This window comes from Arvicanthis niloticus, chromosome 5 (assembly GCF_011762505.2).
Source record: "Arvicanthis niloticus isolate mArvNil1 chromosome 5, mArvNil1.pat.X, whole genome shotgun sequence".
In the NCBI taxonomy this organism is placed as follows: domain Eukaryota; kingdom Metazoa; phylum Chordata; class Mammalia; order Rodentia; family Muridae; genus Arvicanthis; species Arvicanthis niloticus.
In genome coordinates, this window is record NC_047662.1 from 97,515,141 (window position 1) to 97,531,701 (window position 16,561).

A 16,561-nucleotide genomic window follows, 5' to 3' on the forward strand; every position below is an offset into this window, starting at 1 on the left:
GGAAACTATCCTAGCACTGCATAGCTAGAGGGTAGGGCAGGGGCAGGAGGCAATGCCCTTCCGCCTGACCAGCTTCATCTCATGGATCCACGTCTGTTTGTTTCCTGGGGCTGTTTTCACTGTGCTACAGCAAGGTGTGGCTTAGCAGCAGGAGTGTGTGCTCCCTGGCCTGGTTCTAGATGTTGGGGTGCAGGCAGAGGTTGGGGTGTGGGCAGAGGTTGGGGTACAGGCAGAAGTTGGGGTGCAGGTGGCACCATGCATTCCCTGAGCTTGCATTTCTCTCAGACTCTAGCATCCACGGTCTCAGGAGCTCATGGCCTGTGGCTGTGAAGTTCTATCTAACCTCATCTCTGGTGGCACCCCTCCCTTCACCACATCATCCCCTCATCAGGACACTCCTGATGCTAAGTTGGGTGAACCCCTTCCACTGTAGCCCAATCCTCTGCCACTGATTTCACATGGGGTACCATTCCAGAATGGTGAGGTTAGGCTTTCAACACATCCTTTGGAGGGACACAACCTGCCACCTTAGACAGACCGACTATCCATCTCCTTATTCAAGTGCCCGCCTCCTATTAAAATGCAAGCTTCCAGAAGCTTCTCATTACCTAGAACCGAACTCAACTGTTGAATAGGCTGCATATGAGTGTCTAGATGGCAAAGACAAAGGAGGAAACACGGAAAAATTAGTCAGAAGGAAGGACAGACAGGAAGTTCTGAAGGGGCTGGAAGAAGGGCCAGCCTCTGCTTTAGTGTGGGCTAAGGGAAGCCATGGTGCAGAGGACAAGGAAGAAGCTGAGTATCCGATAACAAGACAGGCATCTGCAGCAGAGGGCAGAGCCAGGGCCAAGAAGAAAATAATCAATAGTGTGGAGGATGCACCTGAGACGCTCTCCCAGAATTTGGAGGAAATGGCCAGCACGATCAATCCTGTGAGAGAGAAGATGACGACGGTGTGAGACTGGAGAAGAGGGATAAGAGGACGCCAGGACACTCGAGGGTGAACCAAAATAGATGCCCCAAGAGCAACGGCTCACAGAGCAGCCAGAATCTGGCTCTAGAACATTCTGCACTAAGAGAACAGGGACAACTGAGGAATGGGGACATGGGAAGGTGACTTGGTTGGTAAAACATAAGCACAAGGACCAGAGTTCCATCCCCAGAAACCCACACAAAGAGCCAGGCATGGTGGTGGCAGAGAATCTGGAATCCCAGTGCTGGGGAGGGAAAGACTGGTAGATCTCTGGGGCTCAGTGACCTAATGGTCTAACTCTAGGTTCTGTGTGAATTCTTAGAAGAATGGACCCCTGACACATGTGTACACTCATGTAAATACTCACCCATATACAAGCATGCACACATCCAAACACACACCTTAGGAAACAAACCTGGATCACATAAAGTTGCCAACATTTGACTGTTGAACTATCAAATGCAGTTAGCACGAAAATGTGAAGCTGTGTGCACTGGCTAGCTAGCTGGGCTCCGTGTCCTAGCCACTTTGGTATAGGAAAGGACACCTAGACACATGTTAGCAGTTGTTTTAATGTACAAACTTGAAGGATAAATCTCACAATATCTAGACAGAACTATGGAAGTTGTGGCAGGGGCAGGAAGTCAAACTTCCCCCAAGGTTCTCAAACCCAGGCTGCCCCCCAGCCTCTTGGTACCATGAAACCCCAGGGTTATTGGAGCAACTAGGACATACATGTTACTGTGTGAGGCTCGTGTGGTGTACCAGCAGGGAACCCTTCTGGAAGATGATCCTGAGAGCCAGCTGAGAACAATGGTGCACTTTATAGCTGAGGTCAGGAGAGAAACAGGCAAGTGGGGACCACAGAATCAGAAGAGGGAGAAGTCTAAACAATTGCTGAAAATGGGAAAGAGCACATGACTTCCCACAGAGTGCAGAAATGGGTACCGCAACAGTAACGGAGACGTGAAGTCCAGAGTGCACCCTCGGAGCCTGAGAAATGGGGAACTTAAAAAACAGACACCAAATTCTTGGTCTCCATAAGAGAAGAGACCCAAAAGAGGCATGTTCATAGTCAAGCTTAACAGTGAAGGAGGCTCAGGTGAACTGAGAGTCGAGAGCCTGCTGCTGTGAGACCCAGGAACCCCTCTCTACCGCCACCTAGAATCTAAAATTGTAGAGAAACCTGGACCGAAGGAACAACATGGTGGTATACAGAACCCGAAGCTCCCAGAACATGAAAGACAGCAGCAAGGAAAAATATCTGATCCATGTGTCCAAACAGAAAACAAGCTTTAAAACGAATACTCCCGATAGGCCATGGTAGACACAACAGTAATTCTGACCAGAAATCCAAACGGGGTCGACTTCAACATGAAATGCCAGGTTGTAGTTTTTGTATTTGTTTCTGTTGTTGTGTGAATGGTTTTTTGTTTATTTAGTTGTTTGCTTGTGCACGTGTGTGTGTGTGTGTGTGTGTGTGTGTGTGTGTGTGTGTGTGTGTGTAGTTTTTTGGTTGGTTGGTTTGTTTTGTTTGAGATAGAAGCTGTATGGCCCATCCTGCCTCAGCCTCTTGAGTTCTGAACTATGGAACAACCACAGCATCTTGATGCAGGCATTAAGTGCTAAAGGCTGGGCAGAGGTCTTCCACAGTGCAGCTAGAATCCTGCCAAAGGGGATCAAGAAGCAGGCACTGGGCAGGCCTGCTATGGATGAGGGGGACAGTGCCGTGAGATAGCCAAGCACATGGACCGTCCCTGTTCCAGTTGACATCTTGGTAAACTACAGAGCTGGCCCTCAAAACTCCAAGGGGAACAGGTAGAAACACAGAGCAGGAAGCTCCTGTTAGCTCTCCTTTTTCAGTTACAGACATAACTGGCATTTGCATTCTAATGCTTGTAAGCACACTCTCCTCTCTGCGTAGCCTTCCCATGGTGCACTTCTCTTCATCACAAGCAGAAGCTCAGTACAGGCTTTGATTCAAGGCTTTGATTCAGGCCTGTACGTCCTTCCTTCTGCTCCCTGCCTCAGCTATCTTCAGCCACCAAATAAGCTCTCATGATGGTCCTCACGAGCAGAACACTCCCAAGATTGAAGAACTAGTGGCTGATGTCATCTTAGAAACCCAAGAAAATGATGAGAAACAAGATATGAATCCATACTATGTCCCACCCTAAAATAATCAAGTTTCTGTAAAAGCCATGAAGAGCCAAGAGACTGTGAGATCCATGTGGTCCCTAGGCCCACAGAGGAACCACTATGCAGTCATCAGTGGAGGAGGCAGCTTTGTGTCTGTACCACTGCTGGGAAAGAAGGGCTAACTGAGAGCTGGTTTTCTGCCTCTGATCTCATCACAGCCTGGCCTCTGGCCTCAGCCCATACTTCTGCTTCAACACCCCAGACAGAACTGTCCAGTACTTGATTTGTGCTTAGATTTATTCATTCTTTCAATCTTCCCAGTTATTATACAGTAGCAGCCAGCAAATAATGGCCAGTGGGCCAAATCTGGCCCTCCATTCTGTTTTATAAATAAAGTTTTATTGTAACACATTCACACTGCTTTGGGCTGCTTTTGTGCTCCAGCGGCTGAACAGAGTAATTGCCACAGAGAATAATTGCCCATAAAACCAAGACTATTTACTACCCAACCCTCTATAGGCAGTGTTATTATCCTCAGTTTACAAGTTGAGAAAATGGAACTTAGCACATGTTGGAGGCCATGCCACAGCCTGATGGTTGTCACAGCATGGGGGTGGGGCTGCAGGAGGGCATGTGGCCACACAGCCTGGTCCTGGCTTCATGCTCGTCTGCCCCTCGGTATCTAGGGGATTCTTTCATAGCCTTCAAACATTCTGGATAATGCCCATATACAAAGAGTAGAGGCAGCCTTCCTCTTGTGAGCCTTCACATCAATAAGTCAGGAAGGAGATGGCTCTGTGGCCTACACCCATGGAGGAGGCAGAAGAGGGGGAACGTGGGAGTCGGCAAGGCCTGAGCTTGGCAGAAATCCCCCGTACCCACCTTTAAATACCTAGGAAAGGCTGGGCTCCAGCAAGGCGTCATGGGGAACCTGCATCCCACAGGCCACATGCAACCCAAGAATGGGGTCCGACCCAAAGCTGTAAACTTTTTAGAACATTTTGAGGTGTCTCTGCAATATCTACTCGTAACTAGGTTGTGCAGTTCTTAAGTATAAACATTGTAAGGTGACATCATCGCAAGTCTTGCTGTCAAAAGACTTGGTACACCTGCGGGAACCAGGTCTCTGACTCTAAAAAGAGTAACCTATTTTTTTTGAATGAGTCATAAAAATAGCCCAGTACTGGTAAGCATTCCTGTGGCTGAGAGAGCACAGAGGGGAACCAGCATTGGACCCACCAAAGGGAGAGGACAGGAGAGCCCATCTCAGGTAGGGGCTCACAGGTCTGAGAGAGGCACATTCGTTTCCTATGGCTGATGAGACACAGCTATGTGCATGTAAATCACACAGATGTGTCTTTTTGGCCTCGAGGCCAGAAGCCAAGCACATGTTTTGGCAACTGAAGATGACGGCGTCAGGGCTGATTCCTCCTGGAGCTTAGAGGAGAGGGCATTGTCTCTGTGCCCCAACTAGTGGCCTCCACCTCTGACTTCAGAACCACCTGTCACTCAGCCTACCACTCTGCTTGTAAGCCCCACCCAGATCATCCAGTGTCAGATGGGCTGCCTTAGCCATTCCCGAAGCTTGAGCCTCATTCCATGGGGCATCACATCCCCATAGACTCTGGGACTGGAATGTGGGTGTCTGTGGGAGACTCTACTCTACAAAAGACCGCCTGAAGATGCACCCTCCAAGCCTTTGCTCCACGGGAGAGCAAATTGGTTTCTCCTTTCCCTAACTGGCCAGGAAGGTCTTGGTAGAGACTGTCCTCCTTTTCCTGAATCAACTGCCCCCACATCTGTTCAGGCAGGAAGCCCAGGCCAACCTCTGGAAATAGCTTTGCCCGGGCCCTGAGGGTGCACAACCAAAGAGAAACCATGGTACGTTGGCCCTGAGGCCAGTTTTGCTCAGAGACATGGAAAAGAAAGAGCAATATTTTTACGTGAAGCCAGATATATTATTGGAAAGCTAAATATACATGAATTAAAGAAATGTCACACGTTGCCGACAGGCTGCTGTGGGCTGTCCCGTTTCCATGCTCTCCCTGGAATGTGAGGACATGTTTCCTGCTTCTGTGCCTTTAGGGGTATGTCTGGTGGGAGGAAGAAGAAAGGTCTAAGGCAGATTTTGGGTAAGTAAGAGAGTATTCATTCTGGAGCCTGTCTTAGCCAGGACTTTATAGACAGTCTCTGCTGGCCCTTCCAGCCCATGCCAGGCCAGTCTCTCATAGCTTTGTCACTCATGTCTCTTCAGCACCTCATAGAGTGGTATGTGAAACTGAGTTTTGGTAGCCCCATGGTGAAGTGAGGGGGCCTACAGGAGTCTCTAAAAGACCTACAGGTCAGCGTCAGGTCTCCTTGGTTTTCCTTACAGAACCCCACACTCCAGTGGTAAGAAGGGTGCCAAGCTGTGCTGGGACCTCAGGGCACTCATGTCCAGCCTCTGTCTCTTTCATGACTCAGGATGGTGTATGCCACTCATGTCCTTGCATGTCACCTGCCTAGCTTCTCCCTGAGTGGCTCTACAGACTTAATGCTGAGCTCTGCAGCCCAGGCCAATTGGCAGCAGCGCACATGGAGGGGGGTGGGTTGTTTTACTCAGCCTGAGAGAGTTCTAGGCAGGATGTGTGGCTGGCCCTGATGTTCTGGGGCCACACTTAGATGGCATCTAGGCATCTGCCACCACTTCACATCAGTGTGCTTTGGAATCCAGAGTTGAAGTCCTTGTAGCTGGGGATAGTATGAACATGGCTGACAGAGAGAATAGACTCAGGAGAAGGCTAGAAGCAGGATGAGGCAGTAAGAGGGCTAGCCCAGAATGCCCACAGATACCCCACAGATCTGGGATGTGTACAGGGTCATGTTCCCTGCCCATGTCTGTCGCAGCTGCTGTCTGCTGGTGTGTACAGTGTGGTCCTCCCCCTTCAGCTGTAGGCACTGTCTAGAGAAGGCCATGCTCGTTGCCACTTGGGGCCCAGGGTGACCCCATCATCCATTGCTGAATCCTTTGAGCTTCGATTGCTCAAGGTGGCCATGACAAAGGTGTCTCTCTCAGGAAAGGGCTGAGCTGGCATTTGCCAGCCAGATGGAGCCTGAGGGTTCTTCCTGTGTTAGGACCCACACAAAAACTCATGTGATGGATTGGCTGCTCGTTCATAAGTGTGTGATTTTAGGTCCCTAGAGGATCCTGGAGACACAGGAGTTCTGAACAAAAGATAAAAGAGGACCAAAAAAAGGAGAAAGAACATCTACCCAGGGCTAGGGCATACCCTCTATGTTTATGGGGGTTCTAGAAGTAAGGAGTCTGAGACAGGGTTCTGGGTGTGAGGGTCTGTGTGGGACTGGGCAGCCCTGTCACTTCCACTCCACCCCCATGACTGCCTCATTCAGAATGCCCTTCCTGGGGCAATGGCCTCATAGGGTGTGAATGCAGGGCCCTATACTGGGCTATCATGGAAATTGTCACCTGTTCTGACTCATTCACCTTCACTCTGGGAGGCCCCAGAAGAGTCAAGCCATGAAAGGTTGGGATTGTCCAGGATACCCTCAGCTATGGTCTTCTTCCCCAGAGATCACAGCTTTGTTCTGTCATTGTCATCTGCAAGGACACACCTGGATCTTCCTCCACTGCCTTGCATGTTCTTATTTAATCTTCAGCGCAGAGGTTTGAACCTAGGGCCTCAAGCATGCTAGGCAAGCTTCGTCCAGCTGAGCTGCAGGCTCTCCACACAGCCCGGGCTGACTTTGCATGTGTGACCCCCTGCTTTAGCTGAGACTCCAAGCCTATTTCATGGAGCCTGATTCTCAGTACTTCTTAAACTGCCCCCAGGCCCTAAGATCAGGAAGGTGAGCTCCAGCCTGGCAGGGTGAGGAGTTGGCCAGAGTAAAATCATTGGCTACCTGGATTTTATCTTTCACCCTCTGGACTTCCAGGAAGATGTTCATCTTCTGGACAATGACAAATGTGGTTCCAGACTGTGTGTGTGTGTGTGTGTGTGTGTGTGTGTGTGTGTGTGTGTGTGTGTGTGTCTGTGCCCACGCATGTGAATGCATTTGTGTCTCACAAACAAATGCCCCTCCAGGGTGAGGGAACACAACCCCCACACACACACACCCTCAGCCCTCAGTTGCTGGCTTACCCCCCAGATGCATGTTTCCCATTTGACCCAACACTTCACCTGTTCTCAAGGCAACAACTGCCTTGGCCCTCTGTCCCTCCTGGCTAGGAACAGGCCTCTCTGTTCTCCAGAACACAGTAGACAGGAATAGCTTTCTACCTCAGGGGCTTCCTAGCTCCCAACAGTGTCTTTCTTCAGGGCCCTCTGAGGGTACTGAACACCAGAGGGAAAGTCCAGCTCTGGGTGCTTCACAGCTGGAGGAAGCCACTGGCCTCTTTAGGAAGGGGAGTTCCTGAATCCATGATTCCTCAGGCCCATCAAAACCTGACATCTTGAGAGCTCATAGCCAAGTGGTCCTTGCAGTGTAGTTGTCATAGCAACAGAGACACTAACTGGACTAAATGAAGTGGCAGAGCTGGTTGTTTATCTGTCAGCAGGTGGTGAGTTGGTCACCATAAAGATGTGGGTCTTTTGGTCCATTTGAGAAACAAACATGTGAACCCAGACAGTACCAGGCCCCAGAACTAGCAGGGTGTGCAGTGTGTGTGTGTGTGTGTGTGTGTGTGTGTGTGTGTATACACAGTGTACAGTGACAATCATGCTTGTCAGCTGCTGAGTGGCCAAGGGCCCACCATGAGGCTCCAGGACTGTGTCAGCATCCTCTCCTAGCATCAGGCCTCAGGTATGCTTATCACTATATCCAGCATGCCCTGTGCTGGCCCAGAGGCCAGAGGGGAGTCATGCTGCCCTTGAGTCAGGGGAAGACAAAATTAAAGTGGATTTGGGCCATGGTGAAGGCAATTGTAGGTGCTCTCAGCCTAGTGGGAATGGCCACTGGGCTTGATGAATCAATGACATGGCAAGTAAGGTAGCCAGAGCTAAAACGAGGGGTGAGCAACAGGGTTTTAGAAGAGGAAAGAAAGAAAGAAGGACCTTCAGGATGTAAGCTTGTACAAAAGAGGAGGGGTCAGTGTGAGAGAGGAAACATGGGTAGACAGATGGATGGGTCGACAGATGGATGGATAGATGGATAGATGGATGGAGGGATTGGTGGATGTGTAAATGGATGAGCAGATAGATGGATAGATAGACAGATGGATGGATGGATGGATGAGTTGATGGGTGGATGAATGGATGAATAGCTTGGTAGACAAGTGGATTGATCGATAGGTGGATGGTAGGTGGGTGGGTGGGTGAATGAATGGCAAACAGATGTATCTTCAGAACTGCAGGTAGTTCTTTCTTACTCCAAAGAAAAGTAGTGAAAATGGAGATGGCAGATGAAGAACCTCAAGATCCTAAGAGTGTTTGGTCTAGCGTGGGAGCCATCTCAGATTTCTTCAGTCAGATCTGGAGTTTGCTATTGTTCTCCCTCCTCTGTAGAGGCCACTGGCCATGAAAGGATGAAGGCAGGGGTCTAGCTACTCTCTAAGGGAAGAGGAGTATTGACCATGCCCAGAGCATAGGGCTGCAGGGACAGGCTGGCTCCGGAGCTGGTGAACAGGTGGAACCAGCAAGCTGAGGCTCGGAGTGGGAGGGAGGGAGATCGGTGAGTGGAAAAAGACTCCAGTCTCCAGCTCAGTGAGTGGGAGGCTGTGGTGCCACTCCCAGTTCCCAGAGACACCAACAGGAGGAGGAAGGGGCTTGTAGGGAAAGATGAGAGTTCAGCTTGGGACATGTTGAGCTACAGGATCCAAGAGATGCCAATAGGTGTGTTCTGTGAAAAGCAGGGGCTAGGTTCAGGGGGTGACACAGGCTGGATGCAGTATGGAGCTGAACGCAGAATAGGGTACCAGAGGGTGAATCTGAGGAGGGCTGACAGGAGGGATTAGGGGTGGCAGAGAGCCACAGGGAGCACCCTGAAGACCAGAAGGCAGGCTGTGTGGTAATGAGCCCTGGCCACCCGCATCACAAGGCAGAGCAAGGAGAACAGGGCAGACAGTGCCTGTTTCAGATGTGACAAGATGCAGGCTTAGGAGACTATGGCTCAGGCATGGAGCTAGATTCGGAACCCAGTTTCTCTGGCTCTGAAACCCAACTGGCTGTTTTGCTGTACCATATTTAGCAAGTGGGGTTAGCAATCCAGATGCACAATAAACCTGGAAGATGGACAAATAAATAATGCTTGGATGGACAGACAAATAGACAAACAGATGGACAGACAAACATTGTTAGCAGCGAGTGATATAAAAAGATTGCAGCCAATGATGAGAAGACTGGCATGTTCCTGGGAGCCCATCCACAGAACGGAAGCAGCCTGAAACTTTTTATAGCACTGCAGACTGTGGAGACAAAGGCTCGCCTTCCTCCAGTGCCTGCTAACGACCCTTTAAAGTCCTTTTCTGAGCAAGTGTGGGGTTTTTCCCCCTCTTCTTCCCATTCTTACTTGCAAGCAAAGGCTAGTTTTAGCACAGGGCTTTATTTTGCTAACACACATGATGAGTAAGATGGCCTCCTAGTCAGCACTTTCTAATTTTAAAAGCGGCTAAAAACTGATCTTTAAAGCCATGCTTCCTGCCCCCCACCATCAGAGGGCCTGGGGTGCCTAGAGAGGACAAAGGCCAACAGGTGCCTCCTACAAAGCTAGGTCAGGAAGCCACAGGGCAGGGTCAAGCATCAGCCAGCACCCAGCTGGCCTCCTGATGGCAGGGCCCAGGCTGGGTCTCAGTGATTGAGAGCTTCAGGCAGGTGCTTGGTAAATGTTTGGTGAGTGAATGCATGAGTCTCGTGGGCTTTTCTCAGCAATACTCATCTGTTAGCCACCCTGCGGTGATCTAAATGCAGCAACGTAGAGTTTGCAGGCAGAAATGAAGATGGGCTGAGGAAGTTACAGACACATGGCTAGCTTGTATTCACGGGCACACAGCACACAGGCATCTCCTGAAGGGTGCTTCTCCCAGAACCCATTACAAGGGAGGAGCCACCACTGTCCCCATCTTTCAGAGGAGCAAAAAAAGCTGAGATGAGACAGAAAGACACCTGAAGCCGCTCACAGCTTGTTGGTGGCACTTAAGTTTTAATATGACTCCAAGGTACCCTAAAAGCTATGACCTGGGGAGCCCTGTAAGCTCAAAAAACATCTCAGGAGACTATCAATAGAATAGAAAAGACCGAGACATGTGGACAATATGGCTGGCTTGGGATCCTGGCTCTGTCACCCTCCTGTGGCCTCAGTTTCCCTGTAGACAAAATGAGAAAGAAGATTCAAGATAGCCCAGTGTCCTTGGCGGAGGATTAGGGAGACTCTGTGGCGTGCTGTCTTGCCCCAGAGCAGCATAACTAATCTCTGGGGTGCACAACACAGGGGGCTTCACCTTCCTCCCTGTTGGCAGAGCTCTTGGCTGTGAATCTGGGCATGGAATGGTCCCTTGGTCCTGGCACTGAGAATATCCTCATTTACCTCCATACCCTCTTCTGCCTACAGGGGAACGACGTTCGGATCATCCTTGGCCAGTTTGACCAGAATATGGCAGCGAAAGTCTTCTGTTGTGTAAGTGAGGCTTCATCTGGGCTTACAGAGTCCTGGGTTCACTGGGCATCCCAAGCCTAGAGTCATGCTTCCTAGATCAAAATGTGTCACAGGGAGAACTGGGGGTACTGTAGCAACCCTAGGGCGCTTCTGAGTCTCTGTGGGACACTTCAGACACCCCAGAGGAACTAAGACTCCTTCCTGCCCTACAGGAAGGGCTCAGAGCTGGCATCCGGGGACACACTGCCTACTCTGAGGCAGATTATATAAAGCAGGTGACCAAGTACTTGTATACTTTATCCAACTTACACTGTTCTGCAGCCATGAGAGAGGGAGGTAACAGGGCTTCTCCAAATGTCCACAGCCACCTCATGAGCAGAGCCCTGACTCCTAGTGCAATCTACTATGTGTGTGTGTGTGTGTGTGTGTGTGTGTGTGTGTGTATGTGTGTATGTATATACATATATATACACATATATATGTATATATGTATATATATACACATATACATGCACACACATATACATATATACATACACACACATATACATATACACATACATATACATATGCATCCCACGGAGGAACATGTCTGCTTCCATTGCTGTGTTTGGCTCCCCTCTTCCCCTCAGGTCAGGAGGGAAGGCCACCAAATGAGAGTCGAGTTACATGTGTCAGCATCTACCTCTGTCCTTTCTAAAGTTATTCTTGGAGTGCTCTGCAGCAGAGGGGCCACAGCTCTGTATTCTCTTGCCCGTTTAGTCCATAACTTGGCTGGAGTATGAATGGGAAACATGCAGGGACTATAGATCCATCCCGACAGAGGCAAGGTGGGGAGACGAAGGAGACTGAGGACGAATCTAGAAGGTGACGCTGAATGAAGACACGCAGGCACCCAGCAGGCCCAGGAGTGACGGCAGACAGTGGCTAGAACCCAAGGACACACAGGTCACCCTAGCCTGCCAGCTCAGGAGCAAAGCAAGAAAGTTGAAGCATCCCCAGAGGAAGCTGCCAGGCCTTGGAGAGGTGACGCCCAAGTCAGCTGGCCACCTGTGGCCCCGTGGCTGTTACATTGGCATTATTGAGCCCCTACAGCCTCAGAGAACACCTCTGAAAACGTGAGAATGGTTACTCCACCTCACTGGCTCACAGGGGGACATTGAGTGAGACAACGCTCTCTTATGAAGCCTAAGCCCCGGCCCTCATGATTCCCTGTTCCTCGTCTATAGATGGGCATGATGAAAGGTAACCGCGGGAGAGGGGTCCACAGGGAGCTGGTTGACCCACTCGCTCACCCATCTCCCTAGACTTTTGAAAGCCTTAGTGTCCAACAAGAAAGAAACCAAAGGGCTCTGGGAGAAAGTGATGAACAAGAGAGCATTGCCCCCCAAAAAGGCTGATTCCCTTGAGCTGTGAACACCCTCAGAAGCCTCGTGTACTGGCTCCAACCTAAAACCTTGTATGGCTGAGACCTGTCTTTGTCCTGTGCCAGAAAGAAGTGGTTGTAGGAGCCCTGGCATTTGCATTGAGCCATCCAGCTTAGCCTCAGGCCACAGGTCCAGACTGGGCTCCATCTCGCCTCCTCTCCCACCTCCCCTCCTGCCTGCGCTCTGGAAAAATCTCCATGATGACTGGGAGGGTTTTCTGCCTTGTCTGGTTGCTCACCCATGGAGGAGGCTCTTAGAGTGTTGGGTTGGACCCTGGGATGGGGTCTGCCCACGAGGACATACATGGTCTGTGTCATAGGAGAGAATGTCTGTCAGTTGCAATGGCTCTAGAGAGAGCCCACCAATGTCCACACTCTGGATAGAAATTCTGGGTGATAGAGAAAGTGCAACCTCAGAGCAGAGACCTCCAGACCCTCCTAATCCTTGAGTTGGGGTATAGCTGGACAAGTGGGGAAGGCCCTCCAGCACAATTTTGGAAGCCTACAGGGCAGACCATGACAAGGATAAGCAGCATTCTGTTGTGCTCCTGAGCTGGGAGCCAGCCACTGCAGAGTCTATATACAACCCTGAGCAATGCTGGCGTTAGCTGGTGCATTGATTCGGAACCTTTGGTTCCCCTCTGCCAGATGTGTGTTCTTAGGAAAGTCACTGAACATCTCTGGTTTCAGCTGTCTCTCTTGTCTAAAATGCAAGCAACAGTCTCAGCCATGCCTGCTTGATCCAGGGGGGGTGGTTTTGAGGGAGGGCATTGCCCCAGATACTCGTGCTCAGCTGACAGGAAAGCTTATCACTACTGTGGCTGGGGAACTTGCGGAAAAGGGAGCTGTCCCTCTTGCATATGGAGGGGGAGGCAAGGGGAGGCAAAGGAAGACCTAATAAAAAGTGAAAAACGGATTTTGTTAAAGAAATGTGTGTTGTGGTTCCCTAACTACTGTCAATAAGAACCATGGCTGGAGGGACTAGCAGACCTGAGCCTGGGCTAGCCCATCAGGCAGAGAGTCCTGAGACTCCCTGCCCCTACCCACCACCAATAGAAAACCTGGCGCCAGAGTGGTGGCAGAAGCAGAGAAACCTTGTGTTCAGGCAGTACTGCACAGCCTCTGTTGGGCACTGGTCATCTTCAGGATAGGAACTCAAGTGGGACCGAAACCTGCAGGCAGGAGCTGATGCAGAGGCCATGAAGGGGTGCTGCTTACTGGCTTGCTCGTCATAGTTTGCTCAGCTTGCTTTCTTATAGAACCCAGGGCCACCAGCCCAGGGATAGCACCGTTAATTAAGAACCGTTAATTAAGAACAATGCTGTACGGGCTTGCCTAAAGCTGGGTCTATCTTACAGAGGCATTTCCTCAATTGGTGTTTCCCTCCTCTCAGATGACTCCTGTCTGTGTCAAGTTGACATAAGACTATCCAGCACAGGTACCATCTGTAAAATGTCCCTGGCTTAGCCCTGGAAGTCCCAGGGAAACAGACACAAACCCACCCTCTGTCTGGCAAAGGACACAGACAAGCATCCCAGCCCCACTCAGTGCTCGATATCTCACAGTGTGGCTCATCACACAGGGACCAGCAAAGAAACTGGACACATGGCTGCTCCCCCCTGACTCAGTGGGTGGTGTGACTGAGCCTGTCTGTAGGTGCCTGCTTCTGCCTGTGGTTCCACTCTGCACACATGCCTTGTGGGCTTCCACGTGGAAAAATCAAGGATCTTGGGGACAAGGAATAAGGAGCTGAAATGAGCAGGACTTTTGTAGAATAATAAACATCAAGGACCTCATGACCCCTGGCTGCCCTGAGGAGGGAGGATGGCAGAGAGGAAGGCAGGACACCATGATAGAAAAGGCTTCAGAGCATGAACACCTGCTTCTGTCTTTGGAAAGTTCCTCAAGGAGCAGGCTGGATGGACCATGAGGGAGTGAGGGCTGCACACAGTGCCCTGACCCTGCTGCCTCCTGTACACTGTGTAGCCCACTGTCCTGATGAATGGTAACAGCAGTTAGGGTCAGAGCCAGGCTTTGGGCTGTCCTCTTGTTACCTGTGCCTCCTAAGCAACATGCCTCCCCTGTAAACAGTGGCCTTTAAGACCCCGGAAGCTTCCAGAAAGAGGCTTTATTTTGTAAAAATAAAAATAAAAAAAGAGGGGGGACTTTAAAATGACTCTAGAGTCTTGCACCTTTTCCTCAGCAGCTGTATTTAGGGAAATCCCTCCCTTCAAGCTGGACAGTCTCATATGGACAGGGGAGCCGACAGCAGACTCCCCATACACTAGCGTGAGAATCCAGGTGCACATACAGCCAGGCCCTGGTTAGACAGTGCATATGGGGCTCCCCCACGGGTGGCTGGGGTCACACAGGATCTGCCACAAATGGAATGACCAGAGCTTTGGAAACTTCTGTTCAGAAGTCTAGTCCCTCCCAGAATGATGGTACCACCTGTCATCCCCACACAAGTTCAAGACCAGCCTGGGCTATGCAGAGTCTCTGTTTCAAAACCAAAACAACACACCCAAGTCTTGTTCTCGGTCAGGACCTGGCATTATCTTCTTGTAAACAATGTTTCTGAGACTGAACCCTGTCCAGAGGGCTCCCAGCTGCTGCCTGCTTTTGTCCAGCTGTGAATTTGTTATGCACATGAAAGATGAGTGTTCTCCATGCCAACCGCCAAAACTCTGATGCGGCACAATGAGAATTTAGTCGCTCGGAAAATGAGCTGAGGTTTTATCTGTAGAAATGCAGTGTCCAGAATGGGGGAGCTGGGAGCTCGGTGATGTCAGAAGCAGCAGAGGTAGTAGAAGATGTCTTTAGTTAGTACCAGCTACTCTCCCAACCTTCACTGAACCAACAGGTAAAGGCCTCAGATGTGGGATGTGGGATTGCATGGAGGAGCCCTCCAACCCACACCCACGCTATGGGCTTCTGCTCACTGTGGGATAGGGCTTTCCCTGGAGGTTAGAGCATCACCTCCCAATGTGATGAGTACAACTCATCTTAGTTCCAGGGCAGTCTCCATCCCCACACAAGCAGATACCTCTCTCTTGGGCATCTGGTCACTAATGGGAATATGACTGTCACCTGGAGATGCTACCCTGAGCTTAGTGTGACAGACCAAGACAGTACTGAGGAGTTGACTGTGTCTAAGCCACGGAAAGCATGTTCTTCCTGATATGAAGTAACTATGGTAAGAACAATGGAAAATAAAAATACACTGGAACATTCTGGAGGCCTCTTGGATTTGATGAGCAGAAAGCTTTGTAGCCTCATTGTCAGCAGGACAAGCCTGACTTTCTTCCCTGGCTATATGGCCTTAGAGAAGTCACTTTCCCTCTCTGGTTTTCAGTTTCTCCATCTCTAGAATGAGGATAACAAGCCTTGTTCTGACCACCTCCTGGGGGAAGATGAATATCAATCCAGAAGATGCAGGTTGCTGTGTGCAGCCAGAGGCGCTGCCTTGCTGTTGGGCAAGGGTTCACAGAGGCTGCCTGCCAGTGGCACCTTCTGTAAGCACCAGATTGTCTGCTGGGCCACACTCAACAGCTTAGAGAACTCAGTTGTAGAGGGGATGTTGGTACTGCCCATTGCTCTGATGGCATCCTTGGTGCAGGGCATCTTTTAGGGCTGAAGACCAGAAACGCTATGCTTCTTCCTCATGAGCGATGAGAGCTTTGTGAACAACCTGTTGCCCTTTCCTCTTAGGCCACCAGGGAGTTCATGGTGAAACACACATCTCTTGGGTGTAATACCAGAACCTTCCATCGGCTTTTCTATGAGCAAACAGAGTCCTCAGTTTTCTCCAGGACTTAGACCTCCCTGTTTTATCCTAATGTGCACATGCTATCTGAGGTCCTCAGAGGAATAGAGAGGAGGTGGCTCGCAGAAGTCTGCACACCTTTTGGGGGGAGGAAGCGTGGCTCTTGCACCCTCTCCTGGCACCCCAAGCCCCACTGATCCTGGGTCTCTACCCACCTCCTGCAGGCCTTCGAGGAGAGCATGTTTGGCAGCAAGTACCAGTGGATCATCCCGGGCTGGTACGAGCCTGCGTGGTGGGAGCAGGTGCATGTGGAGGCCAACTCCTCACGCTGCCTGCGCAGGAGCCTCCTGGCTGCCATGGAAGGCTACATCGGAGTGGACTTCGAGCCCCTGAGCTCCAAACAAATCAAGACCATCTCAGGGAAGGTCAGTATTGGGGTCCCTCCCTCCCGGCCAGCCTGGCTCATTGAGTTACAGACATTAACAATGTGCTCCTAGCAGATCAATTGACTTCTCTGAGCAACAACACTTGGAAATGAGGGTAGGTGGCTGCCTGTCTGTCCAGAAAGCACGAGGATCCAATGAGGTGAATGTTCTGGGGGGTGGGGGGTGCATGAGACAGGATACAAAACACAGGTACTTACACCTAAGAAGTGGAGCCACAACTTGTG

The 16,561-nt window shown here is 50.5% G+C and overlaps 1 protein-coding gene across 1 annotated transcript in view; it reads left to right on the plus strand.

Moving 5' to 3' along the window:
* Gabbr2 (gamma-aminobutyric acid type B receptor subunit 2) overlaps positions 1–16,561 on the plus strand; it is a 326,221-nt gene that overhangs the window by 172,424 nt on the left and 137,236 nt on the right. Inside the window, exons 5-6 of the mRNA XM_034503281.2 lie at positions 10,655–10,720; positions 16,116–16,316. Of these exons, the coding sequence (XP_034359172.1) occupies positions 10,655–10,720; positions 16,116–16,316 (267 nt within the window). The remainder of the gene's footprint in view (positions 1–10,654; positions 10,721–16,115; positions 16,317–16,561) is intronic.